The sequence below is a fragment of the Microplitis demolitor genome, chromosome 1 (genome assembly GCF_026212275.2).
Source record: "Microplitis demolitor isolate Queensland-Clemson2020A chromosome 1, iyMicDemo2.1a, whole genome shotgun sequence".
Lineage (NCBI taxonomy): Eukaryota > Metazoa > Arthropoda > Insecta > Hymenoptera > Braconidae > Microplitis > Microplitis demolitor.
Window position 1 is genome coordinate 5,065,970 of NC_068545.1, and position 26,855 is coordinate 5,092,824.

General features: G+C 27.9%; 2 protein-coding genes across 3 annotated transcripts; one reads left to right on the forward strand and one right to left on the reverse strand.

The window, feature by feature from the left end:
• Nucleotides 1–1,644: 1,644 nt before the first annotated feature.
• Nucleotides 1,645–13,756, forward strand: LOC103577243 (tyrosine-protein kinase receptor torso). Its single transcript, XM_014444973.2, has 18 exons — nucleotides 1,645–1,859; nucleotides 2,784–2,829; nucleotides 2,902–3,044; nucleotides 3,108–3,234; nucleotides 3,309–3,416; nucleotides 3,485–3,555; nucleotides 3,805–3,967; nucleotides 4,657–4,823; nucleotides 4,937–5,078; nucleotides 5,160–5,284; nucleotides 5,360–5,597; nucleotides 6,156–6,328; nucleotides 6,399–6,495; nucleotides 6,639–6,683; nucleotides 7,385–7,458; nucleotides 7,605–7,819; nucleotides 8,557–8,694; nucleotides 8,757–13,756. The coding sequence occupies exons 1-18, from the start codon at nucleotides 1,761–1,763 to the stop codon at nucleotides 8,923–8,925; spliced, it is 2,340 nt and encodes a 779-aa protein (XP_014300459.1). The 5' UTR covers nucleotides 1,645–1,760; the 3' UTR covers nucleotides 8,926–13,756.
• A 1,028-nt stretch (nucleotides 13,757–14,784) lies between these two features.
• Nucleotides 14,785–25,806, reverse strand: LOC103577226 (dnaJ homolog subfamily C member 13). 2 transcript variants are annotated; one of them, XM_008557802.2, is made up of 8 exons: nucleotides 25,391–25,806; nucleotides 25,022–25,289; nucleotides 22,539–23,384; nucleotides 21,485–21,853; nucleotides 20,998–21,408; nucleotides 16,529–20,911; nucleotides 15,379–15,619; nucleotides 14,785–15,298 (listed from the first exon to the last, which is right to left on the reverse strand). In XM_008557802.2, the coding sequence occupies exons 1-8, from the start codon at nucleotides 25,456–25,458 to the stop codon at nucleotides 15,186–15,188; spliced, it is 6,699 nt and encodes a 2,232-aa protein (XP_008556024.1). In that variant the 5' UTR covers nucleotides 25,459–25,806; the 3' UTR covers nucleotides 14,785–15,185. The 2 variants fall into 2 exon arrangements, with proteins under 2 accessions (XP_008556024.1, XP_008556016.1); XM_008557794.2 differs by having other exon boundaries at nucleotides 14,786–15,301.
• Between the last annotated feature and the right edge of the window lie 1,049 nt (nucleotides 25,807–26,855).

Genomic DNA, 26,855 nt, shown 5'->3' on the forward strand with positions numbered 1-26,855 from the left:
TTTGTAAGCTTTTAATGTATGTGAAAGAATTAATCTAAAGCATTACTGATGCGCGGCTATATCTATATGGCAAGATGACGTATTTTACCATTTCAAACAATAAAATTTAAAGACCAAGAGTGACTATTTTTTTTTCATATCAATATATTTTAGAGAATCATTCTTATACTTTTTCGCTTTCAATATTATATTATTTATGAATTATCTTCTTTGATGCGGATTTATTGTTCAAACAATAAAAATGAATTGAAAATCCGAATAAAATTTATCATTTATTTTTTTGCGTGTGAAATTTCTCTAATAGTTTCTGAGTTCTAGAAAAAAAAGAAGAGATCAATTACCTAAAGAAGAATAATAATATGCTAAAACTTATTTTCTTACTTTATTTTGCAATTACGTTAAAATAATAAAATATACGCAAAAATATAATGAGGCCTTTTTGGTAGAGGGTTTAATTTGCTATTAAATAGTTTCTAAACATTTATTTACAATAACTGTTAACTTTAAATTTTGAATTTATGATAAGAATAAACACATCTTTAAAAAAATTAAACCGACACCCAGCAAAGCAGGTCAAGATACTTCATATTAAATAGGTCAACTATAAAAAAACAAATATTTTTACATCAGATATTGCAAGGATATTGATAATCGTGTTACATCATTATAATATATTTGATTAGTTTGTAAAATAACATCTGATTATTGTTTTTTATCTGGTATCAGATATGTATGCAAGGATTTTACAGCCTCATAATATTTTTAATTCATCAATACAATTGATTGTTCACTAACTGATTAAACTAAACAGCTACTTAAAGTATGTGATATTTTTTCTATTTCAGTTGTTTTTTGATAACTTTAATTTATAACTGAAAGATAAAGTTATGTATATTTTGAAATCTTAGCATATATTTCAAAAAGTAAGTTATTCGTATAAAATAATGATAATTTATCAGCATTAACTCATTAAAATTTTTAACAAAGAAAAATTATTAAAATAATAATGAAGTTATAAAAGTAAAGATTTTTCCCGGGAAAAGTTCACTCACAGTAAATTAATATTTACTTGAAAAAATTTATAAAAACACGAATGTAAATAAAAATTTATATTAATTCAAGGAAAGACTCACATTAATATAAAAAAAGTCAGTATCACTATTATTATTATTGTTATTCGAAATAAAATATTCGAGTAAATACACCGAACATATGTAGAATTAATTTAGTTCCATTTGATCGGTCATACCGCGTTTAACACTCGTCAATGACACTTCGTACTTTCGTATTCATCCTTAAATATTTATTTCTTTACTATTACAATTATTGTTATTTTAATAATCATAAACGAGTGAATATAATTAAAATTTTCAAAATTAAAATAACTAAGTCCGTAAGATTTGTATAAAATTATAAAAATCTTATGAATTTAATAATTAAGTGTTAAAAATTTGTGAAATATATAAATTATATTTTGTCCATACAAGATACAAACGTGCATTTATATATTTCTGCTTTGAAAATACTTATGATAAGAATAATTAGATAAGACATGCGCAACTTTTCTATGTCATTATGCAATTAAAATAAAAAGCCAACGTCAGAAAAATTTTGAATTTTTTTTTTGTTTATATTTTTTAATACGTTATTATTGTTATTACTATTATACGGGATAAATTTTTCAGAAATAAAAAATAAACTATGAATATGTGCGATTTAAAAAATTATCATCCGTTAAAAGTGTTTATTATTAAATAAAAATGATCTATTTTATTATTTTTTATTTATTTATCGGGACTTTTGGAGAAACATTTGATCGAGCAATTCAAATCGCAGAGTGTATTGTTAACTGTAATACTGTAAGTTATTTTTTTATTTTATTGTATATTTAATATTCAAATTTTTAAAAAGGCAAAAAAATACTTGAGTATGATTTATAATATATATATTAAAATAAAATTTTTATTTACTGAGAATATTAAATTATTTCATTCAAATAATATAAAATGATTTATTGATATCTTCTTAAATATTAAATATGAATATTAAAATTTATTAATAAATCCAAAATAACATAAATTAACACTCTTTTTTTCACAACTTTTTTATTTATATTATCTGTCTAAAATTTTTTAATATCGCAAAGAAACCAATTATTAAAGCTGACGATTAGTTGACACAGTTGGCATTTATTAAGCATGTGTATAAATTTATAAATATATGAATTTATAATAAAAACATTTTTAATTTACATTAACATCGCGATATCAATAGTATAATAAATTCGATCCAACGATATTTAAAATTAAAATTTTATGATTACAGATACGTGTATTTATTTAGACTATCTGATCGATCAATCGATAGTACACTGAACTAACAGAAAACAAAAATTAAAATATTTAAAAAAAATTTTTTTTAACTATGAAAAAAAAATAACAATTACATTTTGATTAATTTTCAATTTTGTTTTTGAGTTTGTTGATAAATATTTAATTCTTAAATTATTTTTTAAATGATATTGATGAAAAGCGACAAATGTTTTTAAAGTACAGATTTCGTCGGATGCATAAATGCATAATATGTATATTACATTTTGTTTACTTCTACACGAATAACTTTAATGGCTTTTATTTAAATTTATTTAAAAATTTTCCAATGTCAAATAGATCAAAGATGTTTTTCAAAAATTTTTCCTGTCGAGACTAAAATCTGCCCCTATAAATAATTTTGTTTTCTTTTATCAAAAAATAATATAATTGAATTAATTTATATCTTTTTAGGATTCATGTCAAAATGATTGTTATAAAAATATTTATCCTCAACGAGGTAAATAAAAATATAAATAATTAAATAATTTATTAATTACATGATATATTTTAAAAAATAATTTTTTTTTAGAGATAAAAAAAATTGATTTGAATGCTAATTTTAATGCAACTTTACACTGCAGAGACGTTAATTTTTTGAGTATTTTACACAATCCAGGATTATTTGTTATTGAACAGAGTGCAGCTAATAGAATTTGGAATAATGCACAAGTTGTAAGTCTTTCAAATTAAGATGAAAAAATTTTAATTATTATTAAAAAAAAAAAAAAATTCTAGATCAATGGAAAAATTTCATTGTTTTCAAATTTATATCCTGGATCTAATTATCGTTATCGCACACATCGTGTAACGGGTGACGGAATTTCTCAACCAGAAATATCATCTTGGTTTACTACAATGAAATGTATATTCTATTATTATTACAAAACAACTAGTTGATATTTGATAACGATATTTTAATCGATATATTTTCTTTAGTGGATAGTGAACCTGAACAAGTGAAAGAAATTTTTGTAAACAATACATTACCCGAGCGCATGAATTCAAAATATTTACAAGCAGAAGTTATTTTTAAACCAGCTGAGGGTGAATAATTTATTTTTAATTTACAATTCACTTTAATAAACTTTTTTAAATAATTAAATAACTTTTAGATCTTAGCTGTTTTTATGAAGTACTCTCATGGACACGAGACGGAGGCTTATCTATTGGGAATATTAACGCAGTAAGTACTTACAGAGTATTTGAAAATATTTATGTTTTTTATCATGAACTGAATGCTCGAGATTAGCGAATTAATGAATGAACTTTGATTCACTCACCCGAGTAATTGTTTTCTTATATAGTGTAATATCATTCTAAAAAATTCCTTTGACATACATTTAAATAGTTCAATTGATTAATTCCTATCTAATCATTAATACAGCTTTTAATAAAAAAAAAAGTTATAACAATTGTATACTTTTTCTATTAGACAAAATCTTTTAAATTTTATCTCCATGGCCTTGATTATAATCAAAATAACACATTAATAATATCAGCTAAAAATGAAGGCTTCTCATTGAGTAGTAAAAATTTAACTTATAGTTTTATTACACCAACGTGTTTAGATGTCCATCAAAATTTGACTATCTGTCGTAAGTATTTTTTTTTTTTTTTTTTTTTTTTTTCATAATGCAAGATCGATTGACTAAGGTACCGGCGGGTAATAAGGCCTAGCTAAGGGAGATTTTGAATAGAATCAAAAATATTGCATTTAGTTATCGAAATGTATCATTAATCTTTATTTCAATACATTAGCCATAAAATGTAATGAAGTAATGGTAATTTTTACCATAAACAAACAAAAAATTATGCTTTTACAAAAACCATACGAATAGGCCTTATTTTACTACGACAGGGTAATAAGGCCTACGGGTTAAACAAACTGGAATAGTTTAACTATACTTAATAAAATTGGTTTTAGAGATGAATCATCACTTAAATTTAGCAACAATACTTTTTAAGAATTAGAAGACTAGATTGTTTTGCTCAACAGCACTTAAAACTATCAGTATTCTTTTTAAGAGTCAGAAGACTAGATTGTTTTTTATAATTTCTTCTGCGCTACGACAGCATATGACGGATGATGAAATATAGAAGACAGGGAACGTGGTATCGGGACTATAAATTTGTCGTAACATCTCTATGCAAGACGCTTCTACTAGAGTAGCCTTTAGCAGAGGCGATTATTTTAAATATCATTTCTGGCACTTAGGCCTTATTACCCGACAGGCCTTATTATCCGCGGGTACCTTATAACTCAATTTTTTTATTTTAATATCAGCGCCTAATGCAGTCGATGGATTAAATGTATCCCAAATTTATTATTATAATGAGAAATGTAATTTCACTATTTCTTGGGATAAACCAGATTTAATACCAGATAATTATACTATTCAAATTTTTACATTCGATAAGTCTGATGAACCTCAATTAATTGTTGTTCCAGGAGTAAGTATCGATAATCATATTTTTATAATTAAGAATAAATCCTGTTTATGATTTTTCAAAAGGTAGATTTTTTAATACTAACGATTTACTTTTTTATAAAAAAAAATATTTAGGAATTAACTGAAGTTATTGTTTCAATTAATAAAACTGGAATACGTTATATGATAAGCATTATAGCTGAATCTCATGGTGGCACTAGTCCACCAGTTTCTATTTTTCGAACATTTGATCGCATGAAAAATAACTCAATATCAGGTACATAAAAAAAAAAAAAAAAAAATTTGGTTAAATTTAAAATTGTAAAAATAATTAAATTTTTAAAAAATTTGTTTCCAGTGTTCAAAGAAGTTGCCATAGTTTCTCCAATAATTATATTAATCATAACACTGATAGCAACTATATTACTTTACTTGAGACACCGAAAAAATAAGGAAATTCAACGACAAAATAATTATTGTTCTGTAATTATTTTGTGTGGCATTTTTATTACATTAAATAATTATAAATACTCATTATCATTTTTTATTTGAACGCAGAATCTCAAAGAAACGATAAATCTCAACCCATTGTATAAAAAGTATTTAAAACCAACTTCAATGACTGATAATAAAATAGATAATGATTCATTATTAACAAATGATAATTTTGAAATACGTCCAGTACAATTACAAATAAAAGATATATTAGGTAGTGGTATTTCTGGTGTTGTAAGACTTGGGTTACTGAAAATTGACCAACATAGATCTATAAAAGTTGCTGTTAAAATGCTTAAAGGTATTCAAAAATTTTGATATTAATACCCATATAACAATTTTGTTCAAGGCTTGAACAAGTCTGGTCAAGATCGATAGATGCTTGTGTCTTTTTCTACGAATGTGTCTTGCTGTAGATACTTGTGGCTCAATTTCAATAGCAAGTGTAGTGCAAGCCTTACACAAGAAATTCGTACCAGGTTATAACTCAATTCTGGAGAGACGTTGAAAATAGTTGCGCATAACTTGCTCAAGATCTGCTCAAAGCTGAAAATTGACCAGAGTCTTGAGCAAAACATGCGCAAGTACCTGCTGTAAGTTACTAGTGCAAGAAATGCGCCAGAAACTTTTAAACTACACCGTATCTAAGATATCTTCAATATTCTTGTGTACAATGTCTTGAAGTCATGCACAAGCCTTGATGACGATTTCTTGCTACATAATCTTGCGCAAGACCCATGCGTAGAAAAAGACACTAGTGATTAAGAGTTTTGATCAAGACACTGGCACCAGAATCTTGCTCAAGCACGTGTTACTAAGGACATTTACAAAAAATTATTGTTAATAATTATTTAAATAGACTGTTCAAGTTCTGAAGAAATAAGAAATTTTCATCAAGAAATTTTGATAATGAAATCTGCTGGTATTCATCCAAATATCGTATCGTTAATTGGATGCTGTACATCAAACATAAGACCGATGCTAGTCGTTGAATATTGTAGCCGCGGTGATTTACAAAGTTTTCTTAGAGATGTAATTCAATTTATTAATTAATGCGGTTATTTATAATACATTAATAATGTTAGTTAATTTTATTTTTCAGAAATGGGAAAAAATATTGTCTGAATCATGTAAAAATAAAACTCATGATAAATCATCAAATAACGCATGTCAAAATCCAAATTATTTTTCATTGTCAAGTACGTTTACGTGAATATAATTCAATTAACCGTCAATTAGTTTTGTTGATATGATAAAACGTCATAATAATTGTGTTGAGTACATCTAGTTAATTGAGATCAATTAACCTTGATGAATAATCAATATACTTTGTTTTTTCTAGAGGGTGAAAATGCTACTTCAAATCAATTATATGATGTACAACAAGGTAATATCAATTGAAAGTATTAACTGATACAAATGTAATAACTATCATTTTTATATCACTTGCATCGAAACAAAAATTTGAATATCTGTTTAGCCAGTTATAAACAAGTCAGCTCTCTAATGCGACTTTGCAGGAAGAAAATAATCGGGTGATTCTATAGGGTAGCAAACGTCGAATTTCCGACGACTCAATTAATTTTTAACTTCATTTCAGTCTTGTCAGTACACGTATGGGGAAAGTATTGTTATTTTCCGCATGCATGAACCGAAAGTTTAAATTTCTGTTTTATTTAGCGGAAAGATTTAAGGACATGCGTCATTCTTCCCGCAAACAAAAACAAAAATTGAAGCTTTCAAGGGCAGATCTAGTGGAAAGTAGTATACATACTAAGGAGAAAGGGAAGACGTTTCAATTCGCGTGTTTGCTACCCTTACCTTCGGCCTGGGTAGACACACACGAGTTGTGATCGCAGCACTTGTCTTTGGCTCGGGCAGCCAACCTCACCCTTATTTGAAATAGTTTTGTTTCATTTTTGTCATAATACACTACTGTATAAAAATTATAAAACTCCACGTATTGAAAAATTTATTTTGAATTTTTTTGACCCTTGAAAATAACTAAAAAAATTTTTTATATTTTTCAGCTTGATAATATATATGTGCCGTTTTGATAATTAAATTTATATAAATTTTTTTGTTTAGGATTACTTGATAAAAATGAAGAACTAACAGTAGAAAATTTATTAAGTTTTGCACAACAAGTTGCTAATGGAATGGTAAATAAAAATATTTATAAATTTTATTGAATTATTATCTTGGAAAAGGAAATTATTTTATAATACTTTGAAATTTATCAAATATTAAATAACTACTAGGTTATAATAATATATAGTAACTATAATTGTTTTAAAAATGCTAACAGGAATATTTATCACTCAATCGAATAGTTCATCGTGATTTGGCAGCACGTAATGTTCTAGTTTGCGATGAATTGACTGTTAAAATTTCTGATTTTGGACTAAGTCGTGACGTTTATCGTGAAAATGTATATAAAAAAGAAGGTAGTGGTAAACTACCGCTTAAATGGATGGCTATTGAAGCTCTGACCCATCAAATATATACAACACAAAGTGACGTGTAAGTAAATTAATAAACTTGATAAAAATTTTGAGCAAAGTACCCAGTTGCCAGCTCACATACATATTTCATAAGTAACATGAGTTTAAAATACAAATGTATTCAAAAAAATTTGAAAATCCCCTGACACTGCGGGCCTGCCTTTAAACTTCCCGCTATTTTCAAGCTCCTGAGCTCGAAAATACTATTGTTACTACATTTTTGAGCTCTTCAAGCTCGAAAATAGTAATGTCACACCTTCCATTGCAAAAATTCAAATAATAAACAGTAACAAAAAAAATATTGACGTGAATCGTCGTTTTTTTAATTTTATATCAGCAATATCTTTGAAAAATTTCTTCGAAATTGATTATGCTCAATTTCTCACAAATTGTTGGAATTAATGAGCTGCTTCAAAGCCAAATCGGTTCGTTCGTTCAAAAGTTACAGAATATTTACATACATACGTACACACACTCGGAAATCATCTTGAAAATAGTCAGAATAGCTTTCTAGAATTTAAAAACGTCGAGATCTATTGAAAACTCGGTTTTCAAAAATCGGACTGAAACCAATAACTTCTCATTTTTTTTTGAAAATTTTCAATTTTTTTAGCGTGACGTTAAAAAATTTAGAAAGCTAATTTTCAAAGCGACTGGTGACTGGGAAATTTACCTTACTAATAATTATTTTATTATTGATTTTATTAATAAATTAAAAAAAAAAACGTATTATCAAATAAACATTTTTTTAAATAGATGGTCATTTGGAATACTTTTATGGGAAATAGTAACACTTGGATGTAATCCTTACCCTGAAATACCAACGAATATGCTTTTACATTTTTTAAAATCTGGTTATCGGATGCCAAAACCATCAAATTGTAGTCAAGAATTGTAAGTTTATATTCAAATTCAAAGTATTATAAAAAAAAAAAATAATTTAATTTAAATTATAGGTATGATATAATGATAGCATGCTGGAATTCATCACCACGAAATAGACCAACATTTACAGAGCTTAAAAATTCACTCGATAAATTAATGCCAACAATTACTGATAAACATGAATATATAAATATTAATGACTTAATACAAGTGCCAAATAAAAGAGAAATATTAGAATAATATAATAGTAATTATAAAAAATAAACAGTTAATATAAAGTTTAATTCATTTGAACTTTCGGATATTATTTAAATGTGTCTCTACTAGTCTGCATGGATGAATTCCATCTTCAGATAACGGCGGATTGACGATACTTTTTGTTTCATTAAATAAACATCCCAAATAGCACACTTGGCTGTGTGACATCTATATCAGTTTTGAAGCTGGTTTCTGATCTATCGAGAGGGCATTAAAATTTTAATGAAACGATCAGAAATTTATTTCACCGAAAAAATATCTGCGTAAAAGACTTGACACAAGTGACGACAAAAAATCAATTAATATAAGTCATCTAAACTATGTTTTAATTGAAATGACTTTTTTAAGCTGGGAAAAAGAACGCAAACTTTTTATGAATCCTAAGGCCAGAACTTGTACGTCTTATTTATTTAAGAAAAGGACTTTGATATAAAACAAAATTTGTCTATTTCTTTGAAAGGACATCTTTACGACATCTTTAAGCTATTTCTGTGCTACTTGGGATTACATTGAAATGAAGAAATAGAAATTTCTATGAAGTAAACATTATTCTACCTTGGAAAACAGGCATTTTATTAAAATTTCGACTAAAATTTGAAAAAAACTATTATTCGATTCTAAAGTTTTGAATTGTCAATTTGCACAATGTGATAAAAAGTCAATGCAGGATAAAGTGATTCTATGACAATTGTCAAAACTTGAATTCTGGGTGTGTAAAAAGACATAAATGTCATGAAAAGTGATATTTTCTTTAGTAAAACAGACTCATCACTAAGACTAATGTTGGCATACTCTGCCTCAGACTACTTACTAGTCTAGTCAGTTGGGAAAAAGGCCTTTTGTTTACAACTTCCACTTTAGACAATACAATTTGAAAATTTTTCTATTAAAATACTGAGAAAAATATATTTAATATATGTGAGGAAAAATTGAATAAAGAAATTCGATTTTCGGCAAAATAGCCTTTTTGCAGTGAGCTTTAAATTAGAATATCTCAGAAATTGTGCATTTATTTACATTTATTGGTCTTAATTTGTATATTATTTTATAGTAATCAAATTATTGAAGTATGTCAATTTCAATTATTTACAGTTTGCAATTTATTTTACAAACCTTAAAAAGGTTTTTTGCATACTGCGTCTATCCTACAGCAGTTCTCAATTATGTTATTTTAATCGACTTATTTTTTATATGAAATTGATAATACATCAGTTTATCGAGACTATTTTTTAAGATAAGATTCGAGTCACTAATTTTAGTTAATTCGCCCTCAAGCTTGAAATTACTAAGGTACCGGCGGGTAATAAGGCCTAGCTAAGGGAGATTTTGAATAGAATCAAAAATATTGCATTTAGTTATCGAAATGTATCATTAATCTTTATTTCAATACATTAGTCATAAAATGTAATGAAGTAATGGTAATTTTTACCATAAACAAACAAAAAATTATGCTTTTACAAATACCATACGAATAGGCCTTATTTTACTACGACAGGGTAATAAGGCCTACGGGTTAAACAAACTGGAATAGTTTAACTATACTTAATAAAATTGGTTTTAGAGATGAATCATCACTTAAATTTAGCAACAATACTTTTTAAGAATCAGAAGACTAGATTGTTTTGCTCAACAGCACTTAAAACTATCAGTATTCTTTTTAAGAGTCAGAAGACTAGATTGTTTTTTATAATTTCTTCTGTGCTACGACAGCATATGACGGATGATGAAATATAGAAGACAGGGAACGTGGTATCGGGACTATAAATTTGTCGTAACATCTCTATGCAAGACGCTTCTACTAGAGTAGCCTTTAGCAGAGGCGATTATATTAAATATCATTTCTGGCACTTAGGCCTTATTACCCGACAGGCCTTATTATCCGCGGGTACCTTATATATGAAACTGGTGAAACTGATTTAAAGTGAGCAGATCGCGATTTTTTGATTTGGTGACAATAGAGAGCACTATTGAACACTTCGCGTTTGAGCTGGACAATTTATAAATGTATATTATGTTTATTAACTCATTGTGACTCTGAAAATATATAAAGCCTTGAAATTGACCAATAACCCAATTATGATTCAAATACAGAAAAAACAATTATATAGTTTACTTTCATTATCATGTGCAAAATTGTTTATTATACATACATACGGATCCGTGGAATATAATAACTTTGTTTGTTTTTTTTTTTTTTATATTCATATTTATGTTATATATACATATTCTTAATAGTAATAAAAAAAACTGTAATAATAAAACGTAAAAGTAATTAATATTTATGATTAAAATTTTTATATAAATGAGTAAATGAATATTATTTAAATATAGTATGTTTACAAATAGTACAAGTATTGTTGTCAACAACTTTCATTTTGTATTATTAATAAGTCCCTCCTCTTATTTATTTATTTATTTTTTTTTACGTTTTACTTTTCTTATATTTATATTTTTTTTATTTTTGTTGGTGTTTGAAATTATTTTGAATACATTTTTAGACATCGTGAGCCCCATTAACGTTGGATGAATAAATCATTATTAATTAAATGATTAATTATCAGAGACGTTTGAATGTTAAAGGCAGCTATTGAATTTACTTAATTAAATTTCCAAACGTGTTATTTTAAATTAAAAATTGTAAAATGATACTGAAATTGTTATTTTTTAATTAAATTATCTTTTTGTAAAGTTAAATATATCAACCCGGGATAATTATAATAATAAGAAATTCTTTAATATGTTCATTAGTTAAATACTATTATTAAATTACGTTAATTTCGAGTCGTTGATGTCTTTATTCATTTAATTTTTTTAGTCGTCGGTTAATTTTTATGTAAAATTTAGATTATTAATCACATATATTAATGCTTCTCTTGATATATTATTTATTTATTTACAATAGATTTATTGTAAATTAAAAAATCTATCTAATATATATTTTTACTTTTATATATATTTTTTTTTTAATTTGATATAAAACAAATTTGATATTTTATATATATATGTATTAGGACGGTGGTTAAAGATTAAATTTTCTCAGACGCCCACAAAAAGCTTCTTTTTAGTGAAAAAAAAAGTGGCGAATTTGGTTTTTTTTTTTTTTTTTTTTTTTTTTCAAGTAAAAAAAAAAACGTGCCTCAGAACGATCGAAGCATTTTTCGATACAATCGCGGTTTTTTTCAAATATCTCATGAAATAAGCAGATTGAAGGAAAAAATCATAGAAACAATTTTCTAGGAAATTAAATTCTTGACAATAAAGGTCATATTCATTTTTTTTATAAAATGTGTATTTATGAAGATATTTTAAAAAAACTTTTTTAGATCTGATGAATAGTGCGTTTTAAGGATTACAAATTTTGAAAGTAACATTTCTCTAAGTATATAGAAACTATAACAAGCATTAATGATTGATATGTTACGAGTAACGAACTTGTCTATATTTAAAAAAAACGTTATTTTTAACATTCGTAATCCTTTGAATGCTCAATTCATCAGATCTATAAAACATTTTTTTTAAATATCTTCATAAATACACATTTTTTAAAAAAAATAAATAGGACCTTTTCTGTCAAGAATTTAATTTTCAACAAAATTATTCCAATGATTTTTTCCGCAATCTGCATATTTCATCAGATATTAAAAAAAAAACTGCGACTGTATCGAAAAATGAATTTGGATCGTTCTGGGCACATGTTTTTTTACTTAAAATGAAAAAACCGAATCCCCTACTTATTCTTTCACTAAAAAGAAACTTTTTATGGGGCGCCTAAGAAAATTTAATTTTTAATGACCACCCTAATATATATGTATGAATATATGTATATAAATTTTTTTAATAATATAGTATCTTTAAGTTTGTACAAAATGGTTTAAATAATTGTAAGTAAAGAAATAAATTTATTTTATTCCTTTAAAATTAATTAATTTTTATAGTTGATAATAAAATTAATTTTAATAAAATTTAACTAGAGAAGTTAGATAATAAAAATTTTTCGAATTTAATTTTTATCAAACACGAACGTGTTTCTTTTTCTTTTTTTTTTTTCGAAGAATTACTTTGTACAGAAATGTTCAACATTATCTTATTTAATGTTTTTATGGCAGTAGGCCTTAGTTGTCAATCGAATATCAATTATCAATAATTTTGTTTTATAATTAATAATAATAATAATTTTTCATTGTAAATTTATAATGAAACGATTTTAATAACAAGATAATTAATAAAAACAAGTAATTGTGGTCGAGTGGATAACACTCTTGTCTCCAAACGCAAGTACTGGCCAGGCTCAGGTTCGAATCCCACAGAGTGCAAATGAATTATTTTTCACAAGTTGATATAATGCATTGATCTGTAGGATTTGTTCCATATAGCCGTCAGACTCTACCACCTGTCTGCAATCTTCCCCACTAAAAAGCACTTCGTGATTGCAAAGAAGTATGGAAATAGACAGCTAATAATGAGATATATGAAATAGAAAAAGGAAAAAGAATGGCCAAGAACATAGTCCGAAAAAGTTTAGAGTTGTTTGTTACAAATATATGAAAAATATTTACCCAAGAAAAATAGGGACTTAAAAATTGCTTGCAACGTAACGTAAAGACTATGTAATGTAAATATGTAAAGAGTAAAAACTGTAGAAAACGGAAGTTATACAGTTGAGATTGCAACACTTAAATTTTTTTTTTTAATTTAAACAAGATGATTAATACTTATAAAAGAATTAATAGTTTTTTTTTACTGTATTTTATACTTTGCATAAGCTACTACTTGTTTATAAAAATTTTTTTTATTATTAAAGCGATGAAAAAGTCTATAAATTTTTTATGAGAAAATACGCTGATTGATAAAATAATTATATTTTTTCAGCAAAAGTATTTTTATGTTGGTAAATTCTATTGAAAAGAAAAGATTGATAAAATATAAATACTTTTCTTTAATTGATTTTAGTTATAAATATAATATAAAGATTATATTTTTTATAAATTTAATTTCGCGCAATAAAAATTAAAAAAAATATTTTACTGAGCAGTGTTATCAATAAAAGAAATTTCTGTAAAATAAATTTAAAAAAAAATGTATACTAATGAAGAGCTAAATATTTTGAATTAATTATAAAAAAAAAAAAATTAAATGAATTAAAAATTTGTTGAAAAAAAAAAAAAAAAAAAAAAATATGGGCATAAAATGCGAAGTTCTTATGGAAATTTGATTTCGATATAAATTTTAAGGAGATATTTTTTTTTGCCAATAAATAAAATAACTTTTTAGCGGTTATTATTCTCTAATGTTTTCAAAATAATTCCAATAATTTTTTTTTTAATTTGAATAGTTATAGCTTTTAAGTCAAACATGTGTTGTTTAATATTTATCTTTACATGTTTTTTCAAATATCAATAAAAACATTTTAAAAATAAAAATTTTAATAATTGTATCTATAAAAACAAAAAAAAAATTAGAAATGAATGTGAAAAAAGAATATCTCCTTTCTCGATGTCATAAATTTATGAAAATATAAAATACGAACTTTTCTTAAAAGATTATTATCATAATTGATAAAAAAAAATATCATTCATTCTGCAAACGAGACTGGAAATAAAATAAAATATATTTAAATAATAAGTACGACGATTAAACATGGCCTTTTATAATTCAAAAAAATTAATTTTTAAACTGAACCCAGATATTTTGTTGAAATTTATAAAATTAATCAATACTATTTCAATCAATACTTTTTTTATCAATAAAACGAAAATAAAAATTTTCACATTTATTTTAAAAAATATAGTACAAAAAAAATGTAATATTAATTTAAAAAATTAATTATTTTAATTATAAACAAGCCTTAATATTTATTATTTAAAAGTATTAGTAAATATAATTTTATCGCGTTAAAAAATCTACTTTAGATACTTTTAAAAATCTAAATATTAACAGTTATCAATTAATTTACTTACATAAATTTCAATTCTATTGCGCTGAGTATGACGAAAAATAAAATCATTCAATAAAATTCCATTGAAATTGTCTCGAAGCAAAGCAAACTATTTTTTCTTTTAATTTTAAAAATGGAATCATAATAGAAAATCACAGACAAACCGTTAAATGTAGTTGTTCAGCTGAGAACGACGAATATTCAGATGTGTTGAGCTTGAGATTGCTGCTACCACTTTGGACATTTATTGTTATTGTTAGTATTATAATTATTATTATTATTTATAATATTTATATTATTAATTGTATCAAATATGATCGTGTCTATTGTTCATACGATCTTCTCTATTGACTGGTGGTGGTGCACTAGGGATTGGAGCACTTGGACCAGCTGTCAGATATCCTGCTGACACTGGCATTCCTGCTGCAAAGATTTATTAAATTATTATTAATTTGAAAAAAAAAAAACTGAAATTATCATCAATTTGTTACTGATCTTACCGGTTAAATAACCAACAGTTGGTGTATTTGATATAAATAAATCATGCTTTTGGTCTTTATATTCCGCCCAAACAGATGATTTTTCTAATATTGAATTAACTCTTTCTCCAAGTAATATACTTCGCGTCATAGCTTTCAACGCTTTAACTATTTGGGCTTTAGTCATTGCTGGATTTTCAATTAAATCAAGACGCCCTTCGAGTATATTTAATAAATAAGGTACCATTTCAGCTTCAAGTGCCTTAAATAAATAATTAATTTTTAATTAACATTAATAAAAATTATTCCCACTTCTTTATTATCTATTTTTATTATTAAGAGAATAAGGAAAATTTTTTTCCAACCATATATATATGATAGTATAAGTTAATGTTATTAAATTTGGTATTATTAAAAAAGTCTTGACTTGGATTTGTGCCTTTTCATGGTTTAAACTCTTATCAGTTGCCAAGTATCGAAATAAATCACTTTATCAATATTAATCAAGTGACATTTAAATTGCGCGGGAAAAGACGATCGCATTTATTTTCTTCAAATAAATAAATATTTTAATTATTCTGTCACTGAATATATATAACTATCATATATATAATTAAGAGAAAATAATAAAAATTAAACAGATTAAATTTGGTATCATTTCAAAAAAAATATACAAGACGACTAATAAAAAAAAAATTTGACCTCGTGCGGATTTTTTTTAAAGAATTTCATGAATATACAATCATCGAAATCAATAAGTTTGTGAGTTAATGATGAGATTTGTCTCATTAAACTGCAATGATATTAGAAGTAAACAAAAGATTCTAAAGTTAATTGTAAAGTATAGATTTTAATAAACAGTAATACCCGGGCAATCACGTAGTGACTGTATTTATAATAATTAGTATATTACACATTAAGAGAGGAAATTATACGATTTTTCATCAGACCTGCACCTGAAAGTTTAAATTTCTGCCCTGCTTAGAGGAGAGAAAGTCGTTCTTTGAAAAAACAAATGGTAAAAATCAAAGCATGCGTAATTTTTCTCACAAACGGAAGCAAAAATTTAAACTTCTAGTTTAAACCCAAGAATGTCTTATTTTCCTTCCTAGGTGAGTAATATACTAATTTTTAGTTGCAATATTTAAGGTATTAAAAAAAAAATATTTACCTGCTTAATAAGACGATCTTCATTCGTAGAAAAAAGTCTATTTAATGTTTCGCAAGCAACAGCGATCATATCTCTACGTGATTGCATCGCAAGCTTCAAAGGACTGATACAGTCCGTTTGGCAAATAGAATTAATACAAATTTCACTAGTAGCCAATTGATGTAAAATAAGTATTGCTGATTTATAAACCGGTGGTTGGCTATTACGTACAGACATTTGCCGACACAATCGTGGTATATGTCCCAACGAGGGTACTTGATCCGCCAAAGCTGGTTGGGCTTGCAATAAACACACCAATGCTTGCGTACTTAATTCTAACATATCCGTATCTACAGTATCTCTCGCCATCAAGGATAAAATACAATCCATCAAGTCACTCATGAACTCTTTAGGTTTTCTAAGTGCCCATGCAGGACTTGCAATAAATAATCTCAAGTACACACCACCGACAACCGGTTCATTTGTCGCAGTATCAAAATTATTTTGGGTTTCTGGCAATTTTAATACTGCATTCGGACTACGTTTTTGTAATGAATAATACTCATCTTTTAATTCACCAATAATTCTTGATACACGTATTTTAGAATCATCATCCCAAACCAATTCAGGATTTTCATGTTTCGTTTCAAACATATGTACACATTGTTTAGGTGCATCTCGTATTGCTTCGCCAAATAGTTTTGGTAAAAATTTCGACAAATCAAGTTTAACTTTAGGACCTGCTAATTTATCTGATGACATTTTAGCTAATAATTCAGCAGCTGTTTCACGTATTTGTAAATTTGGTGAGTTACAAAATAAATCCAGTATATAAATCACAGCACCTTTGGCTAATGCGTCTTTAACTATTTTGGTTGTACTCATTAGCGCATAAAGAGTTTCTAGTGTTAACAATTGACATTCTTTTAGAGTATTTAATGCCAATAGTAAATGAACAACAACTTCATTAGCAGCAATATCATTTACACACTCGTGATTTTTAGTTACATTATTAATAACTTCAAGTGCGCCACGTTGAATTGGTTTGAAATTATTGCAACTTAATAATGTGAATAATAAATTAAAATGACCTATACATTGAATTTCAATTCCCGGATTATTTTTTATAACATTTTTTAAAGCTTCAAGTGCCATTACGACATTTTTTAATTTATCTTGATCTTTTTTAGACAACGTTACGCTATTGTTTAATGAACAAATATGATCAGATGATTTTAAAATGAAATTAAGTAAATCAATAGTAAAACTTTTTGGATTTTCAATGGGAAAAGTCGGCTGTTCATTGTAAACTTTAACAAATATTTCACCAATTATTAATTCATTGCTGTGTGCACTGTATTTAAAATTACTAAAATCTTGTTCAAGACTGTCATTCCCATTAAGTTTTTCCTGACGTTTGCTCTCGAGGTATTCATTCAACTCGGCACGAGTTCCATTGTCCCATATGAGGTACGGATTTGAACAGTTCGAGTTGAGTGTCTTCAGTATATTTTCAGGTTTATCTTTAGACAGCTGTCGCGATAGATAAGGAGTCAATAGAGTCTCTAGAGCGGCAACAGTTACCGGATTAACTGGTGTCGCATTATCACCAGTCATGTATCCGCCGAGTCTCGCGCAAGCTTTTATCGCCAACTTAGCTAAATTATTAGCAACTTCTTGACGGTTTTCATCTTGATTACGTTCGACTCCACCTTCCTCTAAAGTGTAATCATAATTAAACATAAACAAAAGTAAATGCCAGAGTGCTCCTGACTGCAATAATTGCATCTGGAGAATACTATCCGTCGCAAGAGATGACACACACTCAGTCGCAACGGAACACAATTTTGTCAAGTGTTTGAAGTATAATATTCTACATAAATCTTTAATTAGCTGTGGCAATTCAACAATTTTATCACGACATCCACGGAATCTACCGGCGACGGCAAAACATTTAGTAATATGCGTGCAAACTTGTACAGCGACATCATCAGGCTTACTTGAATTATTCAGCACACTGACGCAACGTGTGTAAGCATCTAGTAAAACATCTAAACCACCTTCACGTCTCAACTCTTCAGCATTTAATGCTGAACAGTGAACCGTATGATAAGCCAGCTCGCTCGCTGCTGACAAAAGCGGAGCTGATTTTGAAAATAATCTTTCGTCTTCTGTTTCCAGTTTGATTGTCTTTATTAACTGCGGATAACCCGCGTACTTGTATGGGCGCAACTCGTCAGTATAACGATGGAATAATATACTCTGTGTGCGTAAAATTAGAACGATATTATCAGGATTTGGACCGTCGGTTGTCCAACAACTGCGACTGCACAGAAATTCATACGCTTGGTTGACAGCTTCAAATTTATCACGTCCGTCAGGATTTTTATCTGGATGGTAACGTTGGGCTAATTTGTAATAAGACTTTCTTACATCAGCTTCATTATGTTGACGACCGCTTGGAAGACCTAGAACTTTGTATGCCTCATCTACAGTCATTATCGGTGGTTTTTTTTCTACCTCTTTTTTCCACGCGTCCAATACGTCTTTTAGTAAATGTACAGGATCAGGTATAGGCCAATTTGGAAATTTGACAGTGTCACATAAATGCCGTAGATAAAATATTTGACAAAATAATTCTTTTTCTAATTGGGGATAACGTACTGCCGGTATTGCTATGTACTGATACCGGCTCATAGTATGACTTCGTAAACGAGGTGAGAAATCAGCAATATGAGCTGCTACTTTTTCAATTAATGTACGACGCATTTCAGCATTCCATATTGCTTCAGGAGTATCAAAATCACCTAAAAATATTTGGGCAAATTTTTCAGCCCCATGATTTTCAAGATAACTGACCATTGCATCTGGTAATAATTGTCCTAAAATACTGCGCTGCATAATATCTGATGGCTGCGCAGTATCATCACCACGAAATGCCTGTTTAGTATGAGTCAGTTGTAAAAATCTTGCTATCGGTAAGACATTTGAACCAGTATACATTAGTATAAAATAAAACACCCCACTTAAATATATTTTAGATACATCTGGATTGTCTTTCATTATTTCGCACAATAATGTCGCAACACGTTCAACTAAAACAGGATCAAATGTCAGTAGTAATTGTACAACGTGCGGTAAACACTGCAAATCTGATAATAATCTTTTAACACGCGGTAACGGACGAATGACAGCGTTATCTGAATCACGACTGGGAAAATATTCACACATTTGTATCAAAATATTTAATACTAAAGTTGCTAATTCACTTTCATTTACAACTGGCGTTCCTTTGGCAACTAACGTCCACTTTAATTGAGGTACTTGAGAAATAATACGCCAGCCATCTAGACCCTGTGCCCATACTTTTGTTTTATGCGTTAGTTTATTTGTTGTATATAGATCTTTTAATTCTTTAAGACTAACTGGACCAGCTCGACGATCTCCGTCATTGTAATACCACTCTTTTTCCAGCACTCGCTCCTGTTCAGGACCTGCTTCTATTACATTAGTCTGTGTAGGGACCATCGCACGTGACGTATGTAAGTGAGCGAGTGTCAATAAATCAACAAGTGCACGTACGCCGTTTTGATCCATAATATCTTTTACATTTTTACGATGTAATATTAATTTATGTATGAACATCACCAGACGATCACGTTCAGTACGATCTGTACAGCGTTCTAACATACCTACAATGTATTTTGTATCGGAAAATGGACCAATGTCTTCATAATAACGGCCATAGACTATAGTCATTGCTTGCAAACAAAGGCACTTCATTTCAACTTTTGTTGTTAATAAAAATCTATGATACAAATCATTAAAAAATTCATACGACTTTCTTATTGGACTATCTGGACAATCTTTTTCTAACAATAATCTCAAATAGTAATCACCAATTTTAACTTCATCAGATAAACATAAATACTGAACTTCAAATTCACGATGATTCCATGCTATCAATGTACCACCAGATAAATCTTTATCTGAAGTAAATGCACGTATTTCATTTTCTAATGCCGTCCGTAATTCTTCCCGCGTTTTATGATTCCATATAAGATTTGGTAATGCATGATCTTGATTAAATTTATAATAAAATAATTTCCAATTAGCCTCTGATTTAATTCTCTCTCGACGTTTTCTCAGTACTATTGGACGTTCTTTTATTTTTTCACGACGTTCGATACCAACACGGGCACCCCAATGCTGTAACGCATTTTCTACATGTTTTTCAATAACACGCATATGACGTTCCATTGCGATCCATTGTGCGCCACGTTTATTTTTTGATGCATGATCAATAGCCATTTTTAAATTATCACGATTATTCAGCCGCTCCTCTTCAAGAAATGAATCCGGTACTTTTTCTTGTGAGTCTAAATACGTCAATAGACCACTTGGCTATTTAAAAAAAAAGTTATAATAAATATTACTGGAAAATAATAGTAATAATTATTAGAGATTTGTTTAAAATTTTAATTAATTACCAAGATACGTTTCAATAATCCCATAGCTGTGGGATGACCAGTAACCCAAAGACCAACGAGATGCCGGCATAATTGCCTGTGAGTTAAAAGTCTGCCGTCACTACCGACAGTAAACAAACTGTTTAATAAATGCCTTGGTAATGCACCTTCAGCTAGAGCAAGTTCTTGCATTTTAGCAGCAACTTCTGGTGCACCTTCTTCAATAATAGCCCGCATTATAAGTCCAGCGCCTTTAACAATAGCTAGTGATGGATGCTGAAATAATTTAAACAGTGGCCTTCCACGAGACGCAACCATCTCCAGTAAATTGTCAAAATGTTTGCCGTCAGTCGTTTCACTGTAGGGTACACACAGTGCGAATGTTAATAAATCTAGCATCGCAGACACTACCAGCGCGCCTGTTCCATGACTCTGTAAATAATTTAAAAAATCAGGAGATTGATTGATTACTGAGGAATGATAAAATAAAATAATTTAATTAACTTACAACATGATTTATCCACATGTCTAGAAGACTTTCCAAAAACTTATTACTACTGAGCAGGCTACTTTTGTTTAATTGTTCCTGCCTCAAATCACAGTCATCATGCATCGCTTGCATCAATGCACAGATACAATCAATAGCAGATTGTGTAACACCACAGTCTTGTCGTTTTAATGCTTTGACAACTTTATTACCAATAGCTTCACGAAAGCCTGGTAATGTTGTAAAAGCCATAAAACCAACTTTGCTTGCTACCAATCGTCTCAGAGCATGAAATTGCGCTTCAACTTCAGTATTTGTGTCCAAATCACGATTAACCAACGAGCTGAGAGCACCGAGTATTATTTTATCTTTGTTCTCAGTAAATAACCCCTGTAAGTAGTCATTCATCATCCGATGTACCTCAAGTTGCACGGTGGTTACAGTCCATTCGAGCGGTTTCTTACCCTGAACAAAAATTTTTTAACACTCAGTTCTCATCAACCAAGTCCATTTTCTTTTATTTATTTCGTTTTACTCGAGTCATTTATATTTTTATTTATTTATTCTGAGTTTACCGCTTTAATGAACTGTACACCTTCTTAATTTTTATCTATATTATTTAAATTTGTTCTCTATTAGCATGTCAACAAAATTTTATTAAAAATTTTTGCATTATTATTATTTTAATGGTCAAATTAATTTTTATTTAAATAGAAAATTGTTTAAAAATATATGAGTGTGAATGTAGCAGACAGACAATTTATAAATTTTAAATCAATTAATTAATTGATTAAAATAAAGAAATTTTAAAAAATGCGCGCGCTAATTTTTCATTTATCTAAAAACGCATTTTTTAAATTTTCATTCTACTTACATTTTATTTATGTATTCAAAAATTCATCAAAGAATACTAGTGACAACTTTTTTTAAAAAAGAAGGTAAAAAATAAAATAAAAAACGTAATATTAAGAATATTTTGAATAGTAAAAGTATAAAATTTGTGAATTTATATACTAATATAGAACAAATTAAAATAAAAAATAATAAAAAGAAATAAATAAAAAAAAAATCTTACGTCTTGTGTAACAGAATAATGAAGACCACTGTAAGGTATATTAGCATTAAACCGTTCAAGTATTTCAGCAAAAAACCGTCCACCAGGTGGTTGCTGTAAAAATTTAACATGTGATATTTCCACTTCTTCATCAACTGGTAAATTTAATGGACCAAGACGTTTCCCACGAGCAATCACATTCATTTTAACATGAACATCTCTATTTCCTGATGCACGAACGCCGTCCAACAGAGATGCTAACAATGAATCGCGATCAGTGGCCATGTAACTGCGTAATTGTCCATTGAGATATTGTATCGTAAATAATTGTGGGTTTGCGTTATCACGTACAAGAACAAAAATATCTGAAAGTGGCCTCAGTGTACATATATTATAAGTCTGTGGATCTCTCTCCAACAAACATGTATCCGATAGACACAGTGTTCTACGCTGTGGATCTGAATGACGTGATGATATTTTATGTACTGTAAATTCAGATACACTTGTTATATGTTCGTCTCCACTGTATCTACCCATACGTTGCATTATAAATTCGTCCAATGGTATTTTTTCTTTTAATACAGTTATGGTTAATCCTAAATTAGTGTGAGCCAAGTCAACAATTTTACGTTTTATCTCTTCAATATGCTGTGATGAAAATAAATGTAATCGTCCGAAACCACTGCTTACTATTACGAACCCATCTTGATAATCTCTCATTGTACCTAATCCATCAATATCTTTGTAATAGTAACTCGCGAGTAACATATTTGTTGCTGGATCTAATTGGTCTAGGCTGTATGGTGTTACTTCTAAAACAACTGGCAAGCGTGTGTCTGACCAATGATGTTTGTACGCTTGATATCTCTACAATTAAGTAAATTAATTAATTAGTTATTTTTAATAGTCAATTATTATCGAGAAAAAATATTACGTTGTAAATAATTATTACTTATAATTTAAAAATGATAAATAGTGTAATTATAATAATAAATAAAAAATGTTTTGATAATTATGAACTTGACATTAAACTGAGAATTCTTGATGCAGTTGTGTAATTAATTCACTAAACAAATTTAAATTTATACTCATATATATGAAGCTAATGAAGTAGCGCTTTAAAAATCTGTTCTCATATAATTAATTATTTAACTATGAGTAAAATAATTTTTTATTTCAATTTTTCGCTTTTAATTATTAAAAGTATTTTTGTCGCACAATTTATCTAGCTTTTAGTTTCTAGGTCACAATAATACATCATAATTACAATATTTTTTATTGCGACATTGTATTTTTCCAACTGGATAATTTGTTATATAAAAACCTCAATCATTGACACTATCAAAAGTATATCAGACAGTATAATTTATTGATTATATTTAATAGATTAATTTATTCAGCGCATTTTCTTATTTAATTCTTCCACTAATTTCATCAATTGATTTTATCTTAATAAATGAGATTTTGGATTTATATAAATATAGAGCAATTATAGAGGAATTCATCCGACTACTCAAATGTACTATAGTACATTACATTGCTATAATAATCGACAGACTGTTATCTCTATGAAATTTTCAGTTTTTGTGCTGTTTTCAGAAATTTATTTTTTTGTCCAACCATTTGCATGAAAAATTAAAAGTCCACTTTCTAAAGTTCTACATATTTTTAAAATTATATAAAAATATTTATAACTTTTAAAAATGATAAGTGGAGTTCGATAAATAGTTAAATTAAATAAAGTGTCAATAATTGATTTTTTTTATTGATAGTTAATCCATAGAAATTTCATAATTCATACACGGCGATAAGTCCTGATTTTCTTCAAGATTTTCTATAGAATTTGTATAGATTGTTTATGAGTTTTCTTTGACGGTAACAAATCTGAATTTTTTTATAGATATTCTATAAGTTTTCTACGGATTTCCAAGGATTTTCTATGCATTTTTTATGGATTTTTTTAAACGGTGACAAGTCTTAATTTTTTTTTTAGATTTTCTATAGATTTTTTTATGGATTTTCTATGAATTTTTTATGGATTTTCTTTGACGATAGCAAGTCCTAATTTTTTTATAAATTTTCTATGAATTTTCCATGGGTTTTCTTTGACCATAACAAGCCCTAATTTTTTTATAGATTTTCTATGACTTTTCTATGGATTTTCTAAAATGGTGACAAGTCCTAATTTGTTTACAGATTTTTGTTAAGACTTTTCTATGGATTTTCTTAGACGGTGACAAGTCTTAATTTTTTTTATACATTTTCAATGAAATTCTTTTTGATAATTAAAAGTGGCTGATTCATAATTATCAAGTAACGATTAGTAATTATTGATAAATGAAACATTTATATTCAACACGATTATATTGTTAAATCCGATGATAAAATTTTTTTCTTTTCTATTGTCACAATAAAAGGAATAAAAATAAAACGGTTTTATTATATTATCAAAGTCAAGCCATGTGTTTGATAATAAAATAATAAATATAAATTATCGTACTCACGAGTATCTCTTTAGGTTTTTCAGCAAACTGATTACGATATTTAAGTGCTTCAGTTAACAAATGTGCTCTATGCTCCGAGCTAAATTTCATAGTATCAACTTTACGTTCCTTACGCATTGTGATGCTAAATTCATGTAAACCAAGTTGACTTTTATTAGTAGGTTGTACATTTATAAAATCAGCGTACTCCCATTTGTTTGTAACTTCTAAATTACTAGGATTATATGTCGTAATACCCATGGATCCAATCGAGAAAATACGTTTGTATCTGTTGATAATTAGTACCAATTAAAATAAATAATAAATTATAATTTATTTGTTGTAATGATAAATAAAAATAAGTAATATTTATATTTAAAGTAAACTTACTTTCCCTTCCATGAGTGTTTGGTGACAAGGAAACATGCCACATCTTGATTATCCTTTATCGGCATCATTGTCTCATATCCTTTCACTTATAGTAATTATTCTTCTTAATAATTTAAAAATTAAATTAATTAGTACACTTCGCATCTGTCAAGTTACAAACCAAACGGCGATATTATTGTTATAACTTATGCGATGATTGATTAACAATCTATATAATTATATTTTTCAGTTATTTAAATTAGTAAGGATACTTTGACAATGATTAATTTTCATTTGTATTGTTGTTATGATTACTTTTTAGGTGATGATGTGTATTGTTGATAAATTTATGGATTGGTTATTAAATGTTACTCTCAATTCACCGCGTAAATATCATAATGAATAGGCTCTTTAATTTTATGGGAGCGGCCATGATGCTGAGGGGAGTCACAGATTGTAGAGTTGTCAACGGTCAGCTGTTTTATAGATGTCGTTACTTTCATATTTTTTGAAAAATTACATTAAATTTTACATTGACAGTACTGACAGTGATTTAAATTTTTATTTTATCGATTGATGGTCTGGGATCTTTAAATTCATATTTTAAATTTTGGCGGCAGAATATGCGCGTGAAAGATGGGTGTATTCCGAAATGTGCTGCGAGCAACTGTATCCTTATTAATTATTCTTATTACTTGCGCGATAAATTTAAATATTTGAAAAATAAATTATTAGAAATTGGAGAAAACTAAAAATCTTACGTCAAAATAAAATGGCGACAGATGATAGAAAAATATTTTAAAAAATTAAAAAAAAACACGCAAGTGTTTGAACAAACCTTGGCGGAGAAATAATATGCAGAAGGGTGTCCTAACACACTTGGAGATTTGAATTAAATTGCTCCAAGTGTATTGCAGCTAAAAAACGTCACTTAACTGCTATTTCCCCACCAGACGAAGCCAGATGATTTTGCTCAGGAACTTGGAAGTCATCAGCATCAGCAACTCGCAACCTCAACACTTGCACTGAACACTTACCACTTTACACTAGAACTGATCACTTATCACTTTACAACTAGCACTTAACTACACCACAAATACTTTACACAATTTAAATTAATAAAAGATAAATTCTACAATCACTGCACAATTTTACGCGACGCCACAATACTGTGTTTCTATTTAAACGTAAAGAAATATCTGGACTACTACTGCCGTTGTCGATGATACTGACTGCCGCTAGTGGACCGTCAGTTGCTACAACGCAATAGACTTTGCGATTCATCTCCCACCCCCACTGAAGCAAACATTTAAACGCTAAATACAACGACACGTAGTAGCGCCATCTTGGTGCGAAATTTCAAAATTGAAATTTAATCTGCATTAGAAATAATTTGCGTCAATATAATTGACTTGTTAAAAAAAAAAAAAAAATTCAAAAATTTTTTAATTATCTTCTAACTTCAGGATTACAATTTTTCTGACTT